Source organism: Panthera leo, chromosome B2 (genome assembly GCF_018350215.1).
Source record: "Panthera leo isolate Ple1 chromosome B2, P.leo_Ple1_pat1.1, whole genome shotgun sequence".
Taxonomy (NCBI): Eukaryota; Metazoa; Chordata; class Mammalia; order Carnivora; family Felidae; genus Panthera; species Panthera leo.
The window spans coordinates 99,277,834-99,304,593 of record NC_056683.1 but is presented as its reverse complement, the minus strand read 5'-3'; the positions used below and the strand labels follow the sequence as shown (position 1 = coordinate 99,304,593).

The 26,760-nt window shown below is 40.5% G+C and overlaps 1 protein-coding gene across 1 annotated transcript; it reads right to left on the bottom strand.

Moving 5' to 3' along the window:
* Positions 1-1,837: 1,837 nt before the first annotated feature.
* AMD1 (adenosylmethionine decarboxylase 1) lies at positions 1,838-25,346 on the bottom strand. The gene is made up of 9 exons (XM_042939599.1): positions 24,898-25,346; positions 8,465-8,551; positions 7,182-7,308; positions 6,516-6,618; positions 5,382-5,424; positions 5,112-5,256; positions 4,682-4,774; positions 4,450-4,605; positions 1,838-4,045 (listed from the first exon to the last, which is right to left on the bottom strand). The coding sequence occupies exons 1-9, from the start codon at positions 25,005-25,007 to the stop codon at positions 3,905-3,907; spliced, it is 1,005 nt and encodes a 334-aa protein (XP_042795533.1). The 5' UTR covers positions 25,008-25,346; the 3' UTR covers positions 1,838-3,904.
* Positions 25,347-26,760: the final 1,414 nt, after the last annotated feature.

Genomic DNA, 26,760 nt, shown 5'->3' with positions numbered 1-26,760 from the left:
AGAAACTTCAATCCCTACCTCATACCACACATAGAAATCTGAGGTGGATCATAGATGTAAAAGCCAAAATTATGAAGGTTTCACAAGAAAACAATACCACCACCACCACAATGTGAGGCTATGTAGATTTATTGAGACAGAAAAAGACCCATTCAGAAAGTTGATAAATCAAGACTTGAGATTAAGAACTTCATCAAGTCACTATTAGGAAAACGAAGAAACACCAGACTAGAAAACACTTGCAAAACACTTTCTATTCAAAATAAAAAGCCAACCTGATTCAAATGCACAAAACATTTTCAGAGAATATACTAATGGCAAATAAAGATGAAAACATGTTCAGTACTCGGATACAAGGCAGCCCGAAGCCACAAAAACACTTGTATGCAAATGTTCATAGCAGCTTTATTTGTTTTCCAAAAACTGGAAACCAATGTGTAACAGAATGAATAACAAATCATAGTACATTCATACAATGGATACTACTTGGCAGAAAGGAATACATGGTTCAACCCGTCAAAAACTTTATACCAAATGAAAGCACTGTAGGGAGTATATACCTTATATTTAATATAAAGTTCCAGAGTGGGGCAGGTGGGACCCTATGTTATGGTGGAAAAAAAAAAAAAAAATTTGGAAAAGTGATTAACTTGGGGTGGGGTAGAGTTGCCTAAATAGGAATTAAGTGAACCTTCTGTCCCTACATGGATGGGAGCTAAATAAAGTGTCCATTTTCCTGAATTGTAGTTAAGATCTGCAGATTTCAACTTCTAAATCTTACCTACAAAAATGTGTAGATAGATGTATCAAAGCTGAATTGAGTACTGTTTAAGGTAGGATATGAACATTCAATATACTATTTTTGTTTACTTTATATATTTGAAAATTCTCCAATTAAAATGTTGAATTACAAATCTCATCTATTTTCTGGTGTTCTAGCTAAACCCTGCAGAGAGCTCAGTTACAAAGTCTCTCAAGGTAGAAGGGACAGATTCCAAAGGAACAGTTTCCATTTTAACACGAATAAAAGGGGGGATGGAAATACCAAGTTTGAAGGTGGGAAGTGAGGAATTGGTGCAAGTTATCTGGCCAGGACAATGAAAATAAGGTTCTTTACCTTTCATAGTGTAATATCATATTTGCAACTTAAGGTGTCTGAGTATCATTGCTCACTTACCTGTTCTTGTGAAAGAACCTGGTATTGGAGGTATTACACACATCACATATGTAACAACTAGGATCAACCCCCTTTCTACTCACATTTTAGAAAATATTCTCTAATATACTTTTCTCTGAAAAAGATCTGAATACACATTTTTATAAGATTCCAATTTTCAGATTATAGACAGGGACTGAAGAACTGAAATTTTGCCAAATAAGTGATCATGAGACATGTACCTACATGGCAAAAATGATCAAGCTTATAACTTTGTTCCAGTTAAGTTTATAGCTTGTTCTCCCTCACCTGTTAAGAGCCTATTCTATAAAACCTGGAACATTTCACCTTCAAACTTCTGACTTAACTCCAAACTCACAAACACACTTTTTTATTCTTACCACTTACCTCTTCTACTCTGATATCCTGGTATATATATAGCCCAGCTATTTCTCTTAAGCTTTAGTTATGAAGCCACTAATAAGAAATGTTTAAATCTGAGTATAAATTACTTATTCTCCCAGGAGCTTAAAGATCTTCTGTCTTCATGATTACTCAAACATTGGACAATAACCACCAAATACCAATTCCCTCAAATTATAAAAATTGCAGATGGCTAGTATTTGGTCTATACTATTTAAAAAATACATCAACAAAAAACTTTTTGAATGTCACTAGACAATGAATTAAGCAAACTTTTATTGAAGCTTAAATTGTGGTACAGAAATACATTTCAACTGATTTAAGTCCAACACCATGAAGAGAGAAATTATGGCACCAAAATTTTCCCTCCTCCATCATACACACTAGGATTAATTTTGATTACTATTCAATCTACAGTTTTAATTTTTCTAGGCTTTATTCCATACAAATTTGTGCAGTTTTCAACATTAGATAGAAATCTTAAATCTATTAGAAAAAAAAAAAAAAAAATCAGACCTCAAGCCAACAAATGTCATCAAATCTACTGGGACACTGTTCAAGAACAAAATCCACTTTGAGCATTGGTCCTCAAAACAGTACAAAACATTAATTAGGTACTGTGTGCTAATTACAGAATCAAACTGATCCATTGACTGAAAGTTTCTTCAATGAAACTTTGAATCAACATGCTTAAAATAAAAGTCAAAATTTGTGTTCCAACCACTTGATTTCAAACCAAGTAGATTTTATGTTTAGAAACACTAAAAAAAGTGTTTCATTTATAAATACGGAAGGAACAAAAAAACATCACTGCAACAATCCAGAAAGAATCAAAAAAATTTGAGGACAAGAATACAAAATTTAGTCAACTTTGCTGTTTTCTCAGCTGCTTATATCCCAGTATTTGCAAATATACCTAAAAGATGCCAACTCCTCAAAGCCTGTATTTTTAGTCATTTCCCATAGACGTCTGGAATTTTATGTCTTATGGATAGCATTCTGCTTCACTGTATGTCTGAATACCCTGAACAGTTCTCAGTCTGGGAAGTTTCACTTGATCCTATGAAACCATGGTGAAAGAACACCAGGAAGTCAGAACACCATCATAATGCATCACACAAAGTCAAAGAACTTTAAGTCATAACATGGCAAAGACAGACTCCATTTTGAACCAAAGTTTATGATATACTGTGAATGAAAATTATTGGAGATAGCTGCTAAAAGCAAAAGTTAAGGTAAATCATCTGAGATGACTTACTAAATCCAATACAACCTTTATCTTTATTTCCTTGCCAATAAACTTAGCGATAAAAATTCTTTTACACAACCACTTAGCAAGTTAGTAAAGGCATGGTACTCATGAGAAGCTAATCTCATTAATGGGAATACAGAATGGCATACAGTTTCTGGAACAGTTCTGCCAGTATACCCTAATAAAATTTATGTGTCTTCTTTGCTAATCACCATGTTTATTTTGGTCACTATCTCCCAAAAGAGTCCATGCCAATATAAAAGGAGGACAAACTCCTTTGACCTTTAAATAAAATTAAGCCCAGGGTCCATTCCCCTTCCCCCTCCCGGGTATAAGATTAGTATAAACCCACAGTGTAACAGTATATTGCTTTATTGAGGGGGGGAGGGGTCGGGAGGCAAGACACCATGGCAAGGAATGAAATCAATTAAAGGAAGTACAGGTAAAGGAAGCAATAATGTTAAAATAGTAATACACAAAATGGGTAACTGCAATCATTTTCTGAAGAGGACTCGACTCGTGGAAGATAAACTTTAATCACTGTTGCAAAAAACATCTGTATGAAGTAGAAATTGGTTTCAGTACTATTAGTAGAGAATATGTTCTAGAAAGTGGAGGTAACTGGATGTAAAATCCTGGCAGCAATTTAATAGAACAGTCCCAGATGATTAGGCTGAGGCCAACACCTAATGAGGACGAAAGCCTTGTCTGTGGGGAATTTTGGATGATACCTGGAGAAATATTACATTGTGCGTAAACCAAATTGAATTGTTTTCACAAGTGTTGTAAAGTTTCATATAGTAAAAGGTTTTTTCTACATGCACTTCAATTTCACAGCAAGAGTGGCATAGGATACCTAAACACAGAAGAGAGCATTCATGCAAGATATCTAACTCCTTGATATAATAATGCATACAATTCAAAATGATTACACTATCATTACATCTAGGGCTTTCTGCAGCTACAAGGTGGTGGTTATGGAAAGCACGGCCCCCGGTATCAATATCTAAAAAGCAGCCACCACCTCCTTCTATGTGTGTTCTCTTTTTGCGTTTTTTCTTCATTTTTATTAATCAACTCTGCTGTTGTTGCTGCTTCTTAGCAAAACTGGTAAAAACAAAATTGTAATCATTGAACATAGCGCTCTGGCAATCAAGACGTTTAAAGCCTTCAATCTTCTGGGGCGAAGAAAGCACTGTGCGACATTTAGAACTCTGGGGAAAAGAATTTAAACCAATCATTAGTGCTTCCAATCTGCAGAAGTATTTTCAAACACGACAGTCACTTAAAAAGTATTTAAGACTACTATCTTAAAGAAACTGTGGCATTTGAATACTTTAGCTGTCCCGTGAGTGGATGGAGGGGCATCGTCCTATGTTGTCCCCCCACCTCCCCATCTGTCTACAGGGAAAACAGGACAGAAGGAACCCATTAATTGGGCTAGATATAAAACAAGGACCAAGTCTAATCAATAACAAAGCATCGCTTCTACTAATAACCTCACCCAGTGGTACTTCTAGATATCTGCTGTTACATGCCATCTTAGGATACGTTTTATGACATGATTCACTATCCTCATTTCCTGTAAGATTTTATTGTCAGTAATAAAACAAATTACCTGATTTACAAACAGGGTGGTCACAAATTTTCCTGGCTTGAAGACTTCCACAACTTTCCTGATCAGGTCATCATAGGAGGTCTGACTTAAGTTTGTTTCAAAGCTAACATAAGAAAATTCTGGTTCTGGAGTGATGTGAATAGTCCAATAAGTTCCCTTAGAGAAACAGTTTTATGTTAATAATGAAATGGGTACACTTAAATATTTAATAATTAAGCAAAATATTACTTACATCCGATTTCATTCCATTCATCGAATACCCACAAGGATTGAACAGTGTGGCATCAATGACAGAACCTGGTATCAGGTCACGAATTCCACTCTCCTGGGAAAGGAAAGACTGAATTACATACAAATTTGAAAAATACACTTACAGGCCTGGGTGGCTCAGTCGGTTAAACATCCGACTTTGGCTCAGGTCATGCTCTCAGTTTGTGAGTTTCAGCTCACATTGGGCTCTGTGCTGACAGGTCAGAGACTGGAGCCTGCTTCAGATTCTGTGTCTCCCTCTCTCTCTGCCCCTCCCCTGCTCATATGCGGTCTCTCTCTCTCTCTCAAAAATAAAAAATAAACATTAAAAGAAGAAAAAAGAAAAAAGAAGAAAAGAATACACTTTGAGTTAAAATATTTAGTCCTAAAGAAGAATTCCTGAAAATGCTTACACGAGTGACATCCTTTGCAGTAACACCATCTTTCATGTAGAACTGGTCCATAACTGCTGGGTCAAGCTCACTCATCAGAATTTCCAGGGTTTGATCTGGCTGACTGATTACCCGAGTCTCTGGGAAATCCAAAGTATACAAGTACCTATATAAAAGTTAAAAAAAAAAAAAAAAAAAGTTTCTGAAAATGACAAATAGCAATTTAAAATAAATCCTATATAGACAAAAACAAAAAACAAAAAAACCCCCATAGAACTGTGTCCAACATACCAACAGTCAGAATTCATACGTCCCATACAATATGCTGCTCCATCTGTTGAGGGAGGAGAATAAAATAAATTTAACAGCTCCATTTCATAGGATACTTTAGCCTCCACTCTTCCAATAGCTAGGGTGATAGTGCTTCCCTCCCAAGCAGGCAGGATCTCATCATCCCATTTAAAAAAAAAAAAAAATCATTAGAGATATACTTCAGCTAGGGAGTTAGTCTGAGTGCTGAGAAAAGTATGGCTCACCCTCTCCCCCTAAAACTCCATTAAGGAAATGGAATTTGATCACCTGTTTCTCTACACTCCCACGTAAATACAAGTTATTTATGTATTATGTTCCTTCCATATTGTTGTTCCAAAGCCTCATTTAACACAGTAAATTAACTGGAAGATATTTACACTAAATTATACTCGGCACTGATACAGCCTTGTATAGTTTCATATTAGATTAAGAACAGGATAGAAATTGGACTTTCTTTTCAAATCATGTCTGTGAGGGAGGAGGGGGGGAATCTTAAATCATGCCTGTGAATGGTTTTGTGCCAAGTTAGTAAAATCATCCTAGGTTTTCTTCTAGAAAAAAATCATCTTCTAGAATATAAGTGTATTAAGGGTATTAGATTAGATAACTTTTAGTTCCCTGACCTTGAAGTTCAAAAAGGACGGCCTATAAATAAAAAGTTAGTAAATGGAAGAAAATCTTGCCAATTTGGTTGAAGTGACACTATGATCTCACTGTGTTTATCATTTTTAAGCCAGTTCAATTCCTGAATAGAATGCCAAGCCCAAGTTTCTTATATGGAACAGCATCTTAGCATGGGTTTATGAAGTCACTATACCTTTTTCTGGAGGAAGAGAGCACGGCCTTCATAACCATTAAATTAGATATAAATTAGAGCAACTGGCTAGACAAAGATCATGTCTCCTTCTGGCAAGTTATCAATTCATTTTCTTCTTCCATCCTGTCAATACTAACCTTACCGTGCATATATACACTCTAGAATTTGTAATTAATTTTATTGACATATTTATCCTTAATATATATCCTTGCATACATATGCTTTCACAAATATAAAAAGATCTCTGAAAGGATATAACCTCTAAAGAAACAAGTTTCAATTCTATTTAAACTTACTTGGGAAAATTGCATTAAGAAACTCTATTTCTTCCTGGAAATTCCGGTGTGGGTACCCTTGGTGAGAAGGCTTCATGAAATTCTTACGAGAATAAAAGAAGCTCTGAAAAAGACAAATAACTTCATACACAGAATTCTATCACCTTTCCTAGTCAACTATTTTCTGCATATGCATAACAAAATCAAATCTATAAATATTTTCTCCAATGAAATTTAACATGTTTTCCCTTTAATAGGTTTAAAAGATAGGTGATCTTTTGCTGGCCAACAAACAAAAATGAAGGCCCTGGTGTCAGAGCAAGGTTTCAGACCAATATCCATGAATTACTGTCATACAGACCAGCTTTATTTAAGCTGGAGAAGAGTATCAACAATGTACTAAGAATGCAGATCACATCTCTGAGTTTCTAGAAACTAAAAAATACCCAATCTATACATGATGGGTCTTAACAGCAGTAGAAACAAGGTACATTATTTCTAGAGCAGTAATTTTGGATCTGAGGTTTTAAATAGGCATGGAAACAATGATTTTTGAGAACGTGTATACATTTAGTTTCAAAAAAATCAGTGACTACAACTAAGAAGTATACAAAAATTTATTTACTAGGCATATCACAGAACCCTAACATTTGTCTAGAAAAAAGGATTAAATGTTTGATTACTTACTTGAATTGAGTCAAACCCACTGTAATCCCTAGCAAGTTTCAACAGGGGAACCAGTGCTTTCAGCAAGAGGGTGGTACCACATGTCTTCAAAATGAAACGTCTCTTGGAGACAAACATGCTACTCTCACTGCATTTGGAAAAAGTCACAATGTTATAATGGCGTTTATGTATTACTGAGATACAATTCATCTATTATTGGATTATCATTTACAATCTAAAATTTGGCTATTAATTTAAAATGTGAGAATCTCAAGGAAGCATAAAATGTACTACAGTATCCCGCCCTTTCTAGTATACAAAAATGAGCTTAAGGTTCTAGAACCCCACAAACAGGTCTTGAATCAGGTACAAAGCATATTAGCTCATTATACAAACCCCCTTTTACTATTAAACTTTCCTCCTCACCTCACCTATCTTAGGATATTATTTACTAAATTCATGTCTCACCTTGTACTATCCACTCTCACACATATTTCTGTAACCATCTCATTATTTCTTTCACTAGATAATAAGCTCCATGAAGAAAAGGAATGTTTGTTTTTACTCACCATTATATTCTTAGCACATAATAAGCATGTGATAAAAACAAACCAGACACCTTATGTACCTTGTTAATCCAGTAGCCCCAAGGTCCATTATAACACGTATAAGAAATTAGTATTTTCATTGAATAAATTAGCTTTGTACCTATAAACATGTTGAATGGCTTTATTCTATTATAGCAATTGTATTTACAGGAAGAAGCTAAGTTTTCACTTTGCTCGAAGTTCTGACATTGAGAGGCATACACTAAACAGGAAGGCCTCTCTATCTGGGGCTGAGGGCAAAAGGACAATGCCATTCTACCACCTTTTACAGATACTTTCTGCTAACTACAAGGAGGTAAAGATGGCAACCATCTTGAAGAGCTATTAGGTAAAACTTCAGAACACACTGGGACATCTAAAGCAAACATTTTAGGGGTGCCTATGTGGCTCAGTTTAAGTGTCCAGACTCTTGGTTTCAACTCAGGTCACGATCTCACAGGGTTCATGAGGTTGAGCTCTGTGTTGGGCTCTGTGCTGATGCGTGGAGCCTGCTTGGGATTCTCTCTCTCCCTCACAAAATAAGTAAATAAACTTAAAAAAACAAACAAACAAAAAAACTTTATTTTATACTATATTTCTCAAAGTAAAAATGATTATAGAACTAAAATCCAGAGGAACAATTTGAGATTCCATGTAATGAATGTATGGTTCAGACTGTTATTAGGTAGCTAAAAAGCTGGTTTTTGCAGGACTTACCTGAGTACATAAGCTTCCTGCTTGTCAGTTTTTGTCACACTTATGATTGAACATTGCACATCCTTCAAAAGTATGTCCCACTCGGATCTATTATTTAACACACAAAAAAATGTGATTAAGTCATAACAGCACTTGACTACTTGAATAAAAATTATAAAACTCTCACACTTGAATGTTCTAACAATTTACACAATGGATTTTTTATGTTGTCACATTCTTGTTCCATCTTCTCTTATGAATAATATTTAGATTTATTTCTAAAGTCTATCTATAATCGACATATCCACTCAATAACAAAGAGTAAACTGGAAAACTGGAAATTATACACTATTTACAATTTACTAAGAAAAAACAAATGACAAAATGAGTAAGCCATGCACAGAGGAAATTAAAAAGGCCCATAAACCAAGGAAAATCATTACCTTTTCACCAGCAAGCCAGTAAAGAAATTAAAATGGGATGTTTTTTGTCTATCAAATTCTTAGATTTTAAGTTTTTTTTTTAAGTTTTTATTTATTTTTGAGACGGAGAGAGACACAGCACGAGCAGGGAAGGGGCAGAGAGAGAGGGAGACACATAATCTGAAGCAGGCTCCAGGCTCTGAGCTGTCAGCACAGAGCCCGAAGCGGGGCTTGAACTCACGGACTGCGAGATCATGACCCGAGCCAAAGTCGGACGCTCAACTGACTGAGCCACCCAGGCGCACCTCAAATTCTTAGATTTTTAAACCTTACTATTGGAATTACAATTTAAAGAGCACCATTTCTTCACTGATTAGCCTGGCAAAAAGATTTAAAGGCCTGACAGCAAGTAAACTGGTACTCAGTGTATAGATACTATTTTCTATCAAATTGGCAGCTGATGATCATAATACCTAGTGGTGTCTAAAGTCTAAGAACAGGGACGCCTGGGTGGCTCAGTCGGTTGAGCGTCCGACTTCAGCTCAGGTCACGATCTCGCGGTCCGTGAGTTTGAGCCCCGCGTCGGACTCTGGGCTGATGGCTCAGAGCCTGGAGCCTGGTTCCGATTCTGTGTCTCCCTCTCTCTCTGACCCTCCCCCGTTCATGCTCTGTCTCTCTCTGTCTCAAAAATAAATAAACGTTAAAGAAAAATTAAAAAAAAAATAAATAAATAAATAAAGTCTAAGAACATAAAAAACTTGAAAAATGGCTTTTGCTGGCAATTTTGGGAACACTACAAGCTCTTTAATAGGATCAGGAAATGTCCATTTCAACAAAGTAGTCTGTTAAGTACAGGTAATAGACAGCAAAATGGAAGTCAAATAGGCATAACTAAATAAAGTAGTTTTAATTTATCTGAGACCTAAGAAGTGATTCCTTTTTGGGGTGCCTGGGTGGCTTGGTTGGTTAGGCGTCCAACTTCAGCTCAGGTCATGATCTCATGGCTTGTGGGTTCAAGCCCCGCATCAGGCTCTGTGCTGATAGCTTAGATTCTGTGTTTCCCTCTCTCTCTTCCCCTCCCCCCACCTCAAAAATAATAAACATTAAAAAAAAATTTTTAAAGTGCTTCCTCTTTAACATGCCCACTATAAACAGAAATACATAAAACAGTTCCACAGGACAAACTTAAAATTACCAGTTAAAAAAACATACTAGGAATGTGTTTTTAGTATTTTTAAATTTATTTTTGAGAGAGAGAGCGCACAAGCATGGATGAGCAGGGGAGAGGCAGAGTCGGCGGGGGGGGGGGGGGGGGGGGGGGGGGGGGGGGGGCGGGGGGGGCAGAGGATCTAAAGCAGGCTCTGTGCTGACAGGCTGAGAGCAGCTAGCCCACGTGGGGCTTGAACTCACGAACTGTGAGCTCGTAACCTGAGCCAGAAAACCAAGGATCAATGGACGGACCCACCCAGGCGCCCCAAGGCTAGAAATGTTTTTAAGGCTCTTAATGTTTGGCAGATCATTCTTGAATACCCCCCAAAAGAGCATATTATGGTTAGTTTTCTTATCCAGTTAATAATCTTTAAGAAATTCTCAACAGGGGTGCTGGGTGCCACAGTCGTTAATGTGGAACTCCTGATCTTGGCTCAGGTCATGATCTCGAGGGGTGCGATGGGGCTCTGGACTAATGATACGGATTATTAGCCTGCTTGGGATTCTGTCTCTCCTTCTCTCTGTCCCTCCCCCACTTGTGCTCTCTCTCAAAATAAATAATACCAAAAAAAAGATACAAAAAAGAAAGAAAGAAATCCTCAACAATACAGCCAGCACAAAAACAGGTGGGACGCCTTGGGTGGCTCAGTTGGTTGAGCATCTGACCTTTGATTTTGCTCAGGTCATGATCTCCCGGTTCATGAGATAGAGCTCTGCCTCTGGCTCTGAGCTAACAGCAGCCTACTTAGGATTCTCAGTCTCTGCTTCTGTCGCTCGCTCTCTCTCTCAAAAATAAACATTAAAAAAAAAAAAAAAAAAAAAAAAATCAAGCACAGTGCCAATCAATCCTACCAGCATTTTGTGCCTGTTTCATCATTTTTAGAAGAGATTATTACTGGCCCAGTGGGCAATTATGTGACGAATAGAGAAGGCAGTGATTACATTAATACGTTGGGCAAATTAGTTAAATTGAACAGTACTGACACCTATCTGAAAAAACTTAAATACACATTAGAGTGGGACATATTTTTGCAGTTTGTTTCAAATTTTTAAAATGGTACAATTTTTTATTTAGGAAAGAAAAAAAGTTGCATTTAAGACGCAGTTCTGAACAATATAAACTGATCTGAATCCTCTTATTTTAGGAAGCCAAGCAACAGCTTGGGCTTTCCCATTTCTAAGACTCAAAATTCACTAATATATGCATTTCAGAACCCACTGTATTCTAAAAAAAAATTTTTTTTTAATGTTTATTTTTGACAGAGAAAGAGGATCAGCAGGAAAGGGGCAGAGAGAGGGATACACAGAATCTAAAGCAGGCTCCACCCTCTGAGCTGTCTGCGCAGAGCCCAATGCAGGGCTCAAACTCACCAACTGATCTGATCATTACCTGAGCTGACCTGAGCTGAAGTCAGACGTTTAACCAACTGAGCCACCCAGGTGTCTGGAACCCAGTATTCCATAAATAGGCTTTTTTTTTTTTCCCCCCCTCCAGTAGGCCTCATGCCTGGGCTCGAACCCACGACCCTAAAACTCAGAGATCAAGACTAGAGCTGAGTTGGAGCTGAGATCAAGAGTCAGATGCTCAACTGACTGAGCCACCCAGGTGTCCCAAGGTTTTTTTTTTTTTTTAAATATCTGGTGGGCAATAAGACCTACTTCACAGGACTAATAAAGATTAAATTACATAATGCATACAAAATTTACCTATAATAAGAATTCCAATACTGGGGCGCCTGGGTGGCCCAGTCGGTTAAGCATCCGACTTCAGCCCAGGTCATGATCTCAGTTTGTGAGTTTGAGCCCCACGTTGGGCTCTGTGCTGACAGCTCAGAGCCTGGAGCCTGCTTCAGATTCTGTGTCTCCCTCTCTCTCTGTCCCTCCCCAGCTCATGGTAGCACTCTGTCTCTGTCAAAAATAAATAAACTTAAAAAAAAAAAAAAAAAAAAAAAGAAATACTGTGTCCAAAATACTGAACACAAAGGTAAATAATGTTAATACAATATTAATATAAATATTAATTATAATTAATACACTATAAATACAAGAAGCTTTAAGTCGAATTTTGAAGCACAGGGGTCTCTCTTTAGAGCTTATCTAATTTAGATCTTACCTAATGACTTCCCATTAAAATTCAGCTCACCCATTAGAATTCTACACTCACTGGCCATGCTACTGAGTCCTATCACCCCTTCTCAGTTTTTATTCACTATCCATGCTGACTCCCTCACCCCCAGTTTTGTAAGTGACATACATATCGTTGTATGTAAGTTTATGGCCTACAGCATTGATTTACATATTGTGAAATGATTATTGCAGTAAGTTTACATTCCATCTCAGATACAATAAAAAGAGCAAAAAAAGAAAAAAATTTCCACTATGAGAACTCTTAGGATTTATTCTCTTAACTTTCATGAATCACACAGCAGTGTTAACAGTATGTTAAGACTTTTAACTGTGCTCCACGAACTTTTTCTTTCTTGTATAACTGTTTTTCTCTGGATTTAAAAGCTGTCCTGCTTTTTCATTTGGTTTGGTTTTCTATGCATTAATTTATCCTTAGATCTTCCCCCAACTGTTTCCTTTCAGCATTTCTTTTGAGTGATTCTTGGCCAAGAATAGGGTACTAAGACTTAGCTAGTCAGAAGGTCTACACACCCGGATGGGGTGTATTTACTGTGGGCCTTTATGCAGGGCACGGTGACTGGGTGGTTTCACTGCGGAACTCCTTCCCTATCACTATTTTTTTTTTTAAGTTCTTTCCTGGGCAAGTCAGATTACCCAAATACTCCATTCTCTTGCCTAAAGAGCATTAAGATTTCTAGTAGGCAAAACAGGGTAAGGGGCTAGGAATCCCAGTCACTATAAGCTTACGTTCTTTATTTTCAGTATAGTCAATCTATCCCTCAACAGTTCCAGGTCCCCTCATTACAGAGTGATCCTTTTTTACACCCAGAGAATAAACTATTATCTAATCTTCATATCTCCTGGCATTCCCCTTCTCATTTGACTCAAATTTTGCAATATAAAGACACTGTATCAGAAGAACAGTTGAAATAAATAAAACACACAGACAAAATATACAGGTAACTAGCTCTATCCCCATTCCCAGTATTTCAGTCACACTGGGCTTTTCCACCAACCATTCCTAGAAATAGGGCACCATAAACTCAATTTACCCATATCATGCCATGTGGGAGTGAGAGTACTGCTGGAATGGATTTCACCCTACCTAGAACTCCTGTCCTCAGCCCCCTTCTTCTAGCTCAAATCACCTCACTATTCCCACCAGACCAAATGTCATTAAAAGGTTTTTTTACTTTACAGAGAAAGAGAGAGCACGTGCACACATAATGGTGGGGGGCAGGGGCAGAGAGAATCCAAGCAGGTCCCACGCTCAGCACAGAGCCCGACATGGGGTTCAATCTGACAACCCCACTGGGATCATGACCTTAGTCGGACCCTCAACTGACTAAGCCACCCAGGCACCTCAAAGGGTTTTAAAACTCAGAATGCTGGGGCGCCTAGGGTGGCTCAGATCATGATCTCGCGGTTTGTGGGTTCGAGCCCCGCATGGGGCTCTGTAGTGACTGCTCAGAGCCTGGAACCTGCTTCGGATTCTGTGTCTCCTCCTCTCTCTGCCCCTCCCATACTCATACTCTGTCTCTCAATAATAAATAAATGTTTAAAAAAAAAAAAACCCTCAGAATGCTTACCTAGTATTTGTGTGGCTATTTTGGTATTCATGCCAATCCCACTACACTCATTCCATGTAGTTAGGGACTTTGTGTTGTATTGTTTTTATCTCCAGTGCCTAGTCCAGCTCATAGAAGGTCCTCAAATATTTGTTGACTTTGGCAATAAGTAATTATTCTGATGAGGTCTTATGGACATTTGGAGAAATAACAGCCTTAGAATTTTCATTTATTTTTAAAAAGTAATCCCTATGCCCAACGTGGCGCTTGAATCCATGACTGAGATCGAAAGGTCACATGCTTTACCAAATGAGCCAGGTAGGCCCCCTGCTACAGCCCTAAAATTTTTAAATTTAAAATAGTTACATGATCCTTTACTGTTTCAATTTGTCACGCTAATAATTCAGGTATTTAGAGGGTAATTCTTATTAAAAAGGTAAGTTTATCTTGTTAACTAGATCATTCCACTTGAAATGCCATCTTATTTTAATCTACATAAATGAAACTTACTCATTTCACGGCCAAATAATTTAGTTGTAGAATCTACTCATTATAATGAACATAGTTCTGTTTTCAGGTTTTTTCCTGCAACACACCCTTCTCTTTCTGGGGAATCTGCTGATGCAAACATATTAAACTTTTTGGTCTGAACAGAACCTGAGAGACCTTTGGGACATTTCTTCCAATCTTTTCTGTGTTGTTCAAGTTGGGTAACTCCTACTGATCTATCTTCAAGTTCAGTCAATCTTCTGTCATCTCCATTCTACTAAAGCCCACCCAATAAACTTTTTATTCCAGTAGTTATTTTCCTGGTTTTTTTTTTTTTTTTTTTGAGAGTACAAACAGGGGAGAGGTGGGGACAGTGGACCCAAAGGAGGTTCTGCACTAACATCAGTGAGCTCAACGTGGGGCCCGAACTCAAACTGCGAGATCATGACCTGAGCTAAAGTCAGATGCTCAACCTACTGCGCCACCAAGGTGCCCCTTTCCTGTTGTATTTTTAAATTTTTTCTTTTATTTCTCTAAGACTTCGTCTTTCCTTTTAAGAGTATTCATTCTTACTTCAAGGGGCACCTGGGTGGTTCAGCTGGTTGAATGGCTGACTTCAGCTAAGGTCATGGTCTCATGGTTCCTGGGCTCAGGCCCCACATCAGGTTCGTGCTGACAGCGCAGAGCCTGGAGCCTGCTTTGGATTCTGTGTCTCCCTCTCTCTCTGCCCCTACCCCCCTCAGATTGTCTCTCTCACATAACCCCCCCCCCCCCAAAAAAAAAAAAAAAAAATTCGCTCTTACTTCTTATGGAATGGTTATGATAGCTGTTTGTAAATCTTGATCTGCATCACCTTGAAGTTGCAGTCCTTTTCCTTTGATGGATGCTGAGAATTTCCTGGTGATTTGTTATTAATTTATGATTGCATCCTTAGCATTTTGATCATGTTATATAATTTTAAATCTTGTTTAAATCCTATGGAGCATGCTGATTTTTAAAAATTGTTTTAGGGGTAACTGAGTGGTTCAGTTAAGCATCTGACTTCAGCTCAGGTCATGATCTCACGGCTTGTGAGTTTGAGCCCCATGTCGGGTTCTGTGCTGACAGCTTGGAGCCTAAAGCCTGCTTAGGATTCTTTGTCTCCCTCTCTTTGCCTCTCCCTTGCTCACACTCTGTGTCTCCCTCTCTTACTCTCAAAAATAAACATTAAAAAAGTAATTAAAAAAAATTGATTTAGCAGGCAATTGAAATGGTTAAGTTCAGTCTTCAAGTTTTTACCCAACTTCTATGGGTTATATGTTATGATTTCTGTTTAGTTATGAAAGCCCCTGCCATGGTATTCAGATCTGCCCTGCTTGTCACCCAGTGGCCAGACTGGGACTGGGAAGTGACCTATCACTTTTCAAAGCCTTTGATAAATTGTGATCAAATCCATACAGGAGCAGCTCAGTGGTACTCATATAAATCTTTATGGGATCACTTTCTTCATCTTTCTCCTCCCCATAATCTTGCTGACAATTTCTGGTTCAGGCTGAGGGCCCAATTCTTGATTCTCTCCACTCTGCCTTGATTATCTGTCCCTCTCCGGCCAAACAGGGAAATGAAAAGAAAAAATAGCAACAGGGATATATCCATGATGCTCTTTACTTTTGGGACCACAGTTCTTCTGGCCAAAACACACACACACAAAGCAAAGCAATACAAAAACAAAAAAGATTTTCCCCCACTCTCTTGGACCAGGTTGGCCCTCTTTCGGAGCTCTTTTTGTCTGCACCTAGTGTGCGGTTACCAGCTTCTGGCAGCTTTTCAGAACACCCCAAGAGATAACCAAAGGAAATAAAAAACAGGAAATCATAGCTGTCTCAGTGCTATTTTGAGTTATGGTTTCCTTCTCCAATTCACCTGCTAACATTTACTTTCCAGAATCCTCAGAATGCAATCCATGCATTCTGTCCAAAGTTTTTAGTAAACGCTAGACAGTGTGCTTCTTCCACCTTGAGGGACACCAGAATGCTCTTGCACTCACTCATTAGTTAATAATTTTTGCAACGAAGCTCTTCCTCACCTAATAGAAACCATCTAGTATTTTTTCAAAGTCACAGTATGAAAGAACACAATTGCTTTAAAAAACTTTAGGGGTGCCTGGGTGGCTCAGTTGGCTGGGCATCTAGACTCTTGGTTTTGGCTCAGGTCATGATCTCCTGGTTCGTGTGTTCGAGCCTATATCAGACTCTGTGCTATCAGGGCAGAGCCTGCTTGGGATTCTCTCTCCTTCTCTCTCTCTGCCCCCTCCCCACTCATGCACAGTTGCTCTCTCAAAATAAATCAACATTACAAAAAAAACACTTCGGGGTGCCTGGGTGGTTCAGTTGGTTAAGTGTCTAACTTCAGCTCAGGTCATGATCTCATGGTTTGTGGGTTTGAGCCCCACATCGGGCTCTGTACTGACAACTCAGAGCCTGGAGCCTGCTTCGGATTCTGTGTCTCCTTTTCTCTCTGCCCCTTCCTTGCTCATGCTCTCTCTCAAAAATAAACATTAAAAAAAAAACCAAAAACCCACAACACTTGTTAAAACAAATGGATGGTTTATCAACCAAAAAGACAATCTTAGAATAGCCCACAGGCTTTCAGAGAGTGAATAAATCAAGGGGCAAGATGTGAGAGAAATAAAACCAAAAATGTCAATACATGTATATGAAAAGAAAGGTGAAAAACCAACACCAACCTAAGGCTCAAACTCAACAACCACGAGATCATGACTTGAGCCAAAGTCGGGCACTCAACCAACTGAGCCACCCAGGCGCCCCAAGCCTCCTTTTGTAAATAAAGCTTTATTGGATCCCAGACAACCAGATCATGTATCACCCCAAAATAGGATACTCTTTACTAATAACAGTACATGGATTGAATAATCTTAGATCACTATGCCAGAAAAGCAAAATTTTATATTTTATATTTAATTTTTTTTTTTTAGGGACGCCTGGGGGGCTCAGTCAGTTAAACATCCAACTTTGGCTCAAGTCATGAGCTCACAGTTCATGAGTTTGAGTCCAGAGTCCAGAGTCCAGCTCTGTGCTGACAGCTCGGATTTGAGTCACTTGCTTCGGTTTCTGAGTCACCCTCTCTCTCTGCCTTTCCCCTGCTCGTGCTTGGTCTGTCCCTCAAAAATAAATAAAATGTTAAAAATAAAGTTTTTAAAAAAATCTTATTTTTTAAAAGTTTTTTAAATGTTTATTTATTTTTGAGAGAGACAGAGACAGAACACGAGTAGGTTAGGGGCAGAGAGAGAGGGAGACACAGACTCTGAAGCAGGCTCCAGGCTCTGAGCTGTCAGCACAGAGCCTGATGTGGGGCTTGAACTCACGAGCTGTGAGATCATGACCTGAGCCGAAGTCAGACGCTCAACTGACAGAGCCACCCAGGCACCCCGAAAGTTTATTTATTGAGAGAGAAAGAGAGAGTGCACTTATGTGCAGGGAGGGACAGAGGGACAGGGAGAGAGAGACAGAATCCCAAGCAGGCTCAGTGCTGATAGTGACCATAAGCGGGACTTCATCTCACTAACTGTGATACCATAACCTGAGCCTAAATCAAGAGTCATGCAACCAACAGAGCCACTCAGGCACCCCTATATTTAAAGTTTTCTTAAAGAGTCTGTGATTTAATAAAAACAGAACAAGCCGGAGTGTTTACAAGGGAAAAGAAACAACTAAAACGACTTGTTATCTGATTCAACAAGACCCCAAATGGACAACTGACCATACTTTTAAATATAGTAAGTAAATGCCTCAAATGACCTTCAACAAAGGTGCCAAAACTACAAAATTGGGGGTTGGGGGCGGGGGGGAGTCATCTGATGGTGCTAGGAAAACTGGGTGTTTACACAAAATAATAAAGTTGGATCCTTCCTAAGACCATCTACAAAAATTAATTTAAGATAGATTAAAGACAAAAATTAAGACCTAAAGCTACAAAAGTCCTAGAAGACATGGGGAAACGCTTCAGTAGACTGGATCTGTCAGTGCTTTCTTAGATATGACACAAAAAGCACAGACAACAAAGGCAAAAAAAGACAAATGGGACTATCAAACTTAACTTTTGCACATCACAGGAAAGCATTCAAAAGAGTGAAAACACAATACAGAATTGGAAAAAATACTTGCAAATCAAATAGGTGATAAAAGGTAAACATTAGGAATATATAAGGAACTTCCACAAGAACAAAAATAAATAACCCAATGCAGCACTTGGCTGGCTCAGTTGGTGGAGTGTGCAACCCTTGAACTCAGGGTGGAGTTCAAGTCCCATGTTGGATGTACACATCATTTAAAAATATCTTTAAATGTTCCGGACTTCAAGCTGTATTACAAAGCTGTAATCATCAAGACAGTATAGTACTAGCGCAAGAACAGACACTCACATCAATGGAACAGAATACAGAACCCAGAAATGGATCCACAAACGTATGACCAACTAACCTTTGACAAAACAGGAAAGAATATCCAATAAACAGTCTCTTCAGCAAGTAGTGCTGGGAAAACTGGACAGTGACATGCAGAAAAATGAACCTGGACCACTTTCTTACACCATACACAAAAATAAACTCAAAATGGATGAAAGACCTAAATGTAAGACAGGAAGCCATCAAAATCCTAGAGGAGAAAGGAGGCAAAAAATCTTTGATCTTGGCCGCAGCCAACTTCTTACTCAATATGTCTCCAGAAACAAGGGAAACCAAAGCAACTATTGGGACCTCATCAAAACAAAAAGCTTCTTCTGCACAGCAAAGGAAACAATCAGCAAAACTAAAAGGCAACCGATGGAATGGGAGAAGATATTTACAAACAACATAGACGTATCAGATAAAGGGTTAGTATCTAAAATCTATAAAAACTTATCAAACTTAACACCCAAAAAACATAATCCAGTGAAGAAATGGGTAAAAGACATGAATAGACACTTCTCCAAAGACATCCCGATGGCCAACTGACACATGAAAAAATGCTCAGCATCCTTCATCATCAGGTAAAGACAAATCAAAACCACAATGAGATACCACCTCACACCTGTCAGAATGGCTAACATTAACAACTCAGGCAACAACAGATGTTGGCAAGGATGCAGAGAAAGAGGATCTCTTTGGCACAGCTGGTGGGAATGCAAGCTGGTGCAGCCACTCTGGAAAACAGGATGGAGGTTCCTCAAAAAACTAAAAATAGAACTACCCTATGATCCAGCAATGGCACTACTAGGTATTTATCCAAGGAATACAGGTATGCTGTTTTGAAGGGGCACATGCACCCCAATGTTTACAGCAGCACTATCAGCAAAAGCCAAAGTATGGAAAGAGCCCAAAGGTCCACCAAAGGATGGATGAAAATGTGGTATATACACACAAACACATATACACATACAATGGAATATTACTTGGCAATCAAAAAGAATGAAATCTTGCCATTTGCAACTACGTGAATGGAACTAGAGGGTATCATGCTAAGCGAAATTAGTCAGAGAAAGACCAACATCATATGATTTCACTCATATGAGGACTTAAGATACAAAACATATGAACATAAAGGGAAGGGAACAAAAACATGAGACTCTTACATATGGAGAACAAACAGGGTTGCTAATGGGGGTTGTGGAAGGAGGGATGGGATACACGGGTAAGGGGCATTAAAGGATCTACTGAAACCATTGTTGCACCATATGCTAACTTGGATGTAAATTTTAAAAAAATAAGTAAAAATTAAAAAAAATTAAAATTATAAAAATATTTTTAAATGTTTGTTTTTGAGATAGCAGGAGCAGGGAAGGCGCAGGGAGACAGGGAGAGAAGATGTGAAGCAGACTCTGGGCTGAGAGCAGAGCCCACTTGGGATCCTCTATTCCACTCTCTCTGCACCCCCCCCCCCCACTCTCTCTCGAAAAAAGAAAATTACAAAAAATGGTTAATTTAATGTTAGATGCTTAAAAATTTTTTTTTTAAATTTATTTACTTTGAGAAAGAGAGCTCAAACGGGAAGGGCAGAGAGAGAGAGAGAGAGAGAGAGAGAATCCCAAGTAGGCTCCATGCTAGCAGTGCAGCAGAGCCTGACATGGGCTCGATCCCACAAAGCATGAAATCATGACCTGAGTTGAAATCAAGAGTCGGACACTTTAACCAACAGAGCCACCCAAGTGCTCCACGTGTTAGATGTTTTTTAATCTCAATTTTACAAAGTAAATGTCTGAAGGAACAGAATGCTGCTCGCAGGTGGAAGAAACCCTTCAGAGCAGAGTTTTATCACTCATGTCACCCAAAGAGTTGGATCCTACTAAGATGCAGTAGATCAGGCACTATAAACTACAATTTAATTTTTTGTAAAGGATGAGGGCTGGTTGCAAGGATTCTAAGTCACACCTCAAAATTAACTTTCCCAGAACTCCTGCCTTACTTGACTACATCATTGCACAGTATTGCAGAATCAGTAATTTTACATTGAAGGAATTTACAACCCCTACCCAAGAAACCTTTTAGTGTAAAAAGGTTTTAAGTAGAAAAGCTTCCTATTGAAGTAAGCTTCTCTTGTTACCTTTCTCAAAGAAGTTTTGAAAAAGTTTAAACTGCTATCTCCAAGCCACCCTTTTTAAAGTGCACCTGTTGAAAGTAATCAACTGAATGTAGCAGTAATTATACGGATAGTGATTTAAATTGTAGCTTACAAAATTTGAAGGAGAGAAATGGCAGAACATCCCACTTTGTCCTAAATGTTGTTTCCAACATGACCACCATAGATTGTAGTTTTTATAGTTTCACATTAACTGTGCAAATAATACACCTCTAACCTTCCCATAATTTTTATTCTCTTCGCCTCCACTACAATTTCCCATCTGAACCCACTTCATTACTAAGAATAATAGCTCAGGGCTACGAATTCAAAAGCAAAAAACCTTTCCTCTCCTCAAAATTTCTAATTTTCTAACAGACTTCCTCCCCATAGCTGCCATTTCCTATAATGTGTGAAATAAGCCAGTTTTAGAACACATCATCTATTCCTTTATTGATATGGAATGCTGCTTTTTAAAAAAATATTTATTTTTGAGAGAGAGAAGCAGAGCATGAGCAGGGGGAGGGACAGAGAGAGAGGGAGACACAATCTGAAGCAGGCTCCAGGCTCTGAGCTGCCAGCACAGAGCCTGACGCAGGGCTCAAACCCACGAACCGCGAGATCATGACCTAAGCTGAAGACACCCAACTGACTGAGCCAACCCGGTGCCCCAGAATGCTGCTTTTCTTAAACATACTGTTAAGCGGGGCACCCGGGTGGCTCAGTGGGTTAAATGTCCAACTTCGGCTCAGGTCATGAACTCGCGGTTTGTCAGCTCAAGCCTCATGTTGGGCTCTGTGCTGACAGCTCAGAGCTTGGAGCCTGCTTCAGATTCTGTGTCTCCCTCTCTCTCTCACCCTCTCCTGCTCATGCTGTCTCTCCCTCAAAAATAAACAATAAACATTAAAAAGAAAATGATCTTCTTCAAAAAAAAATCCCATATTGTCCATATTGTTAGCCAGCATTCTTTAACCCAGTCCAGACAGGATTTTTCTTCTTAAAATAACAAAACCAAAAACTGTATAGTGTGCTCCATGTCTCCTTTGAGAAGTTAGTAAAAAGATTCTCCATATCACATACTTTGTTCAGATTATACTTAAGGTGAATTCTACTAAATGGCCTACAGGAGAGTAGGAAATGTTTAACAGAACAGTTCTAGATGAACTTGGGAGTTAAAGCTTGGAAAGATGAGCCAATTTTGCTTCAAGTGCATTGTATTCCCTCATACTATATTAAAAATAAAAATCAATTCCAGATGGAAATGCAGATCTAAATACAAAAAGCAAAACAAAGTTTAGGAGGAAAAAAGAACATCTTCATTAACCTCTAGTGAGTAAAGATATCTTAAATAGGATGCAAACCTGCTAAGTTAAGATCATTAACAGAATGAAAAAATTGTGGTATGTTGACACAAAACACTACACAAAATGTCTGTTTGCATTTTAATGGATGACTGAGAGTGGAGATAAGGCCTTTCTGCCTTCAACATTTTTATCATTAAATAAAATTTTATCATTAAATAAAAATAAGGCTACAAAGATAAAATACTTCGTAGAATGTATTATAATGGTGCAATCTAAAACTCCCCAATGACACTATCTCCTCTACTGGAGTCAAAATACATCAAATTGCTAGGACACCCTTTAATACGTAGTCTTTTAGACTACAATCTGACATATTTTCTTCTACAACTTTGTTTGCTTAAAAAGGGGGAAAAGGAAAAAAAATGGCCTTTAAAAAGCAAAAAAACCCAAAACCCCAAACCCCTCACAACAAAAAACCCCCAAAGATAATAACTTAGACTGGTTACTATGTGTCAGTTTTTAAAGTAGTGTACCTAAAGTAACCCACTTAATCCTCACAACTACTCAATGAAGGTAGGTACCAGTACTGTCTTCATTTTAGAGATGAAGAGACATCAAACAGCTAGTTATTAAATGCTGAATTCAAATTTAGATATTCCAGAGGCAATTTATTTATGCTTGATTGACAGGTCACAGAGAAAGTTCCTACCAAGGTTGCCAAAAGACCTCTCAGTTAAACAGATTTTCCAGTTCTTACTTGCTCTATCTACAACAGCTTAAGTGTGGTATAATTTCTCAAGATAGTGATTTAACGAATGTTAAAGGTCTATAAAATTACCGCACCAAATCACGAACAAAACAATATTCTGTCCTTGAAGGTTTAACTTTTGCCATCATTTTAAGAGCCACACTGAGGGAGCAAAACAATTTCTGCTGACCAAAGTACAAAGGAACAGTGGTTCTTACTTACAGAAAGCAAACTGCCCTTTTGTAACCCTTTCTCCCTCCTCCTTGACTCAGGGAACTTAAGCAAAAAAGCCCAAGCTTAAATTCTGGCATTTCTGCCTAAGAACTTGGAAGGAAGAAAAGCCCTCTTCCCTTTATTAAGAATGTGTGCTTACAAATAAAGCTTCAGAACATTTAAAGAGTCAGAGCAAAACCATTTGTTAACCACCTTATGAGAGACGTATTTATTAGTTCTTCAATGACACGATTTTCTAGATTATCTGATCACAATTGTTTCACCAGACGCATATCACCACCAGGGAGTTTCCCCCTTTGTGAAATGGAGGAAATACTAAGCTTCCCAGTATTTGTAAGTAACTGCCTCCTATAATACAGTGATTAAAGCTGAACCTGGCACATAGTGAAGGGCTACGTTAGACATTTTAAGTGTCGAACAAAGCTTGAAAAATGAGACCTGTCACATTCTAGCTAACACGACGCTTTTAGCAAGAGGATCCTTCAAGACAGACCTACTGCCTTAAAAGTCCCGGCAGCACGTGTCCGCCTGGATTCCCTTCTCCAGTTGCTTTTTGTCAGGGACTGCAGCGAGCGCAGCCTACATTCCTGAAACGCCCATTGGCCCACACCCTGGGGCCAGGCTCTCGGTCGGGCCCAGGAGCTCATTGGTCGTCGCCTCAACGAGGCAGCCGCGCCGGTTCCTCCGCCGCACCGTCACACTCGCCGCACTTGTGCGCGGAAAGGCAAGGGGTGCCTAGCGGTGTGAGCGCCACGGGAAAGGCCCAGGCACCTTCGCAACCGCCTGTACTTCCATTTGCTCTCTGCTTTCCCAAGACCACGAGAAGACCTCTTCTTTTCTGCGCGATCAGCCCAGCGCTCTCGCGTGACTGCCGGGGGTGGGAGGCTGGGGCCCCAGATTCCTTTGCAGGCTTAGGCATTAAAGGTATTATGTCCTGGCTCGGACGGGCCTCTAGCCCGTAAATTTAGACAAACCTTTCTCCACCCCGCACCTCGCCCGGAACCCGCCGACGCGGTAACAGGTTACACAGCCAAGGTCAAGAGTCTCCGGGGCCAGCCTCGGTGGGCTCCGGGGCCGCCCCGAAAAGGATTTTGGTGCAGAGCACGTTAGGGCGGCGGTGGGGCCCAGCCACTGCGACACCACTGCTCCCGCCCAATCCCCGCCGCCCGGGCGCCACATGCTGCCAGCGCCGACCGCGGGCGGGAGGCCTGCGCGCCAGACCCTCAGTCCGAGACCGGGAGAGCCCCCGCCTCCCGAAGCACGCGGAGAGAACGAGCCCGGCTTCAAACCCACTCCCTCCCTCCCCGCTCCCCGAGAGGGGAACGCCCGAAGTAGCGCCTGACTAAGCTCTCTGAGCCACACCTGCCGGGAGGCAGCCCGCGCGGCCCCAAGGCGCCCCCACCCGGGGTCCCGACCGCCAACTCCGGAGGGGAAAGTCGGACGGCGCCGGCCCACAAACCACACCGAGTGGCGCCGCCCGCCGCCCCGCACGCTGCGCGGGGGACGTTACCTGAGCACGCGGCGCGCCGGCCTCCTCCCCCTCCCCCCGGGCAGCGCCCGGTCCGGCAACGGCGGCGGGAGAAGTCGGCTCGGGCCACGCGTGGACGCGGCCGCTCCCCCCAGCACCGAGCCCCCCCCTCCACGGCAGCCGAAACGAGCCCCGCCCGCGGACCCGCCCCCACCTGAAGCCTGCGGGAACCAGGGGCCCCCGACCCCAGCCCGTGGCTGGTGCCTTCCAGGCAGCGACAGCCCCCAGCACCCACCTTGGGATGGTGCGAAGATCCCCAGATCCTTGGTTTGCGTCGGGTTGCTGCCTGGAGAACCAAACCTCCAGCAGCTTCTCGGTCCCTTCGAAAAAATGTGCAGCTTCCATCACCGTGAGACTAGCGAACAACCAACAACCACAGAAAATCAACTAAATTAAATCTCTTCTCCCGCCGCTGCCGCCGCCGCTGCGGATTGTTCCAGCTGTGTTACTAAAGTTCAGGTTCCTTTTTTTTTTTTTTGCTATAATTTTATATTAACTTTTTTTAAAAAAAGGATTAATAAAATTTTCCCGGCTTTTTTTTTTTTTTGTGAGCGAAAGTTGAACGTGAGTCTGTTGGAAATAGAGGCAGATACAGTTCAGTCTCTTGTAGTCCGCTGTTTCCCCGTTAGAGAGAGTAGAGCGAGCGCTAGCTAATGTCGCCGGCCATACTGTGGAAGCGAGGGCGCTGCGTGAGCACCGCATTTATATATGCCGTCTCCCCCGAAAGGCCAGGAAGTGACGCAGCGTCCCGCCTCTGAGGCTCATAGGTGTTCCCGCCTGTCAATCAGCAGCCGCCGAGTTGCGGCTGGCTGGCGGCCCGCCTGCCGGGAGCGCGGAGAGCTACCCGCCGCGCTGCGGTTTGGGTTCGCGCTGTCCCTTGGGCGGGAGACGGCGCTGTGTTGTCCGGCTGGCGACTGAGAGCCTGGGGTCGAATGCAGAATGGGTGGGGAGAACGGGAACGGAGTGGGGAAAGGGTGCGCCGCGCTGCGTTAAACTGGTTAGCAGAGAACATGGGTGGATCCTTAGGGTTGGCGGGGTTCGGCGGGGGCGGTGGCCACTGCTGGGATGGCGTGGTGGTTTTGATCCTGTGCAGTTCACCGCGATTGCCGTGGTACTTGGCCATTCTCTAAAGTATGTGTTTCCTCAGGACGAAAGAAGCCACACATTAAAACTCAGTATTTGTCCGTGACGCACATGTTGCCGAGGGTCGGATTAGAAGGCGCTTTAATTCTGCCCCTGCCTTAGCTGATGTTCGAGGAAAAGGAGTTCTCGATCCTTTTACACAATAGCCCGAAGCGTTGTCTGCCTATTTAAAAAGGGAAAAGCAACGTGGCGCCCAGCCTCGGAGGGCTCTACCTACCTCCAACCATGTGGCTCGCCCAGCCTTGGAGTTGGCCGAGCTCAGCGGCTGCCGTGAAGCACTGGCAACTCCGTGCTCGATTAGGTCAACGGGTGGGAATTTATTTTCTAAAACTATTTCTAGAAACTGGTTTAATAAATATAATCTGAAATTGTCTGATAATATTTTTTTGAATGTTCTCAAACTGATGAGCTAGTTGAAAGGGGGCCCCCACCTCCAAAATTTACAGTGCTATCATCTCACATGCTTCAAAAGAATTTACATGGAAATTTATATAATAGAGATTTCTGACCTATCATTAGCGGTGATTTAAAGAACCATGAATTGAAAAAAAATTTAAAATAAAGAACCATATATTTAATACTTCAGGAATAATGTAAACTGTAAAATAGTTGTTAAGGTGTAGTCAAACAGTTTAACCTGAGGTGGCAAAATTGTGGTAACAGTTACGACTTTCACTCAAGAATATGGGAGGAAAAAACCCAGCTGGTCATAAAATTACCATTTACAACACAAAAGACTTTTCCCTATCATCCTTAGAGAAAGACTTCCCTCAACCAAAAGTGAAATGAGATCATGTAAGTGTGGAAAACCTAGTGAAAAAGATGTGGTTTGAATTTGCACTCTAGATTCCCTCCAGGGTAGTACTTGTCTTACAAGAACGTGAATCTGTTCACATTTCTCCATGAAAACTGTTGAAAGAAGCTATGTTGTGCGGTAGGTACATAGAGTACTCTT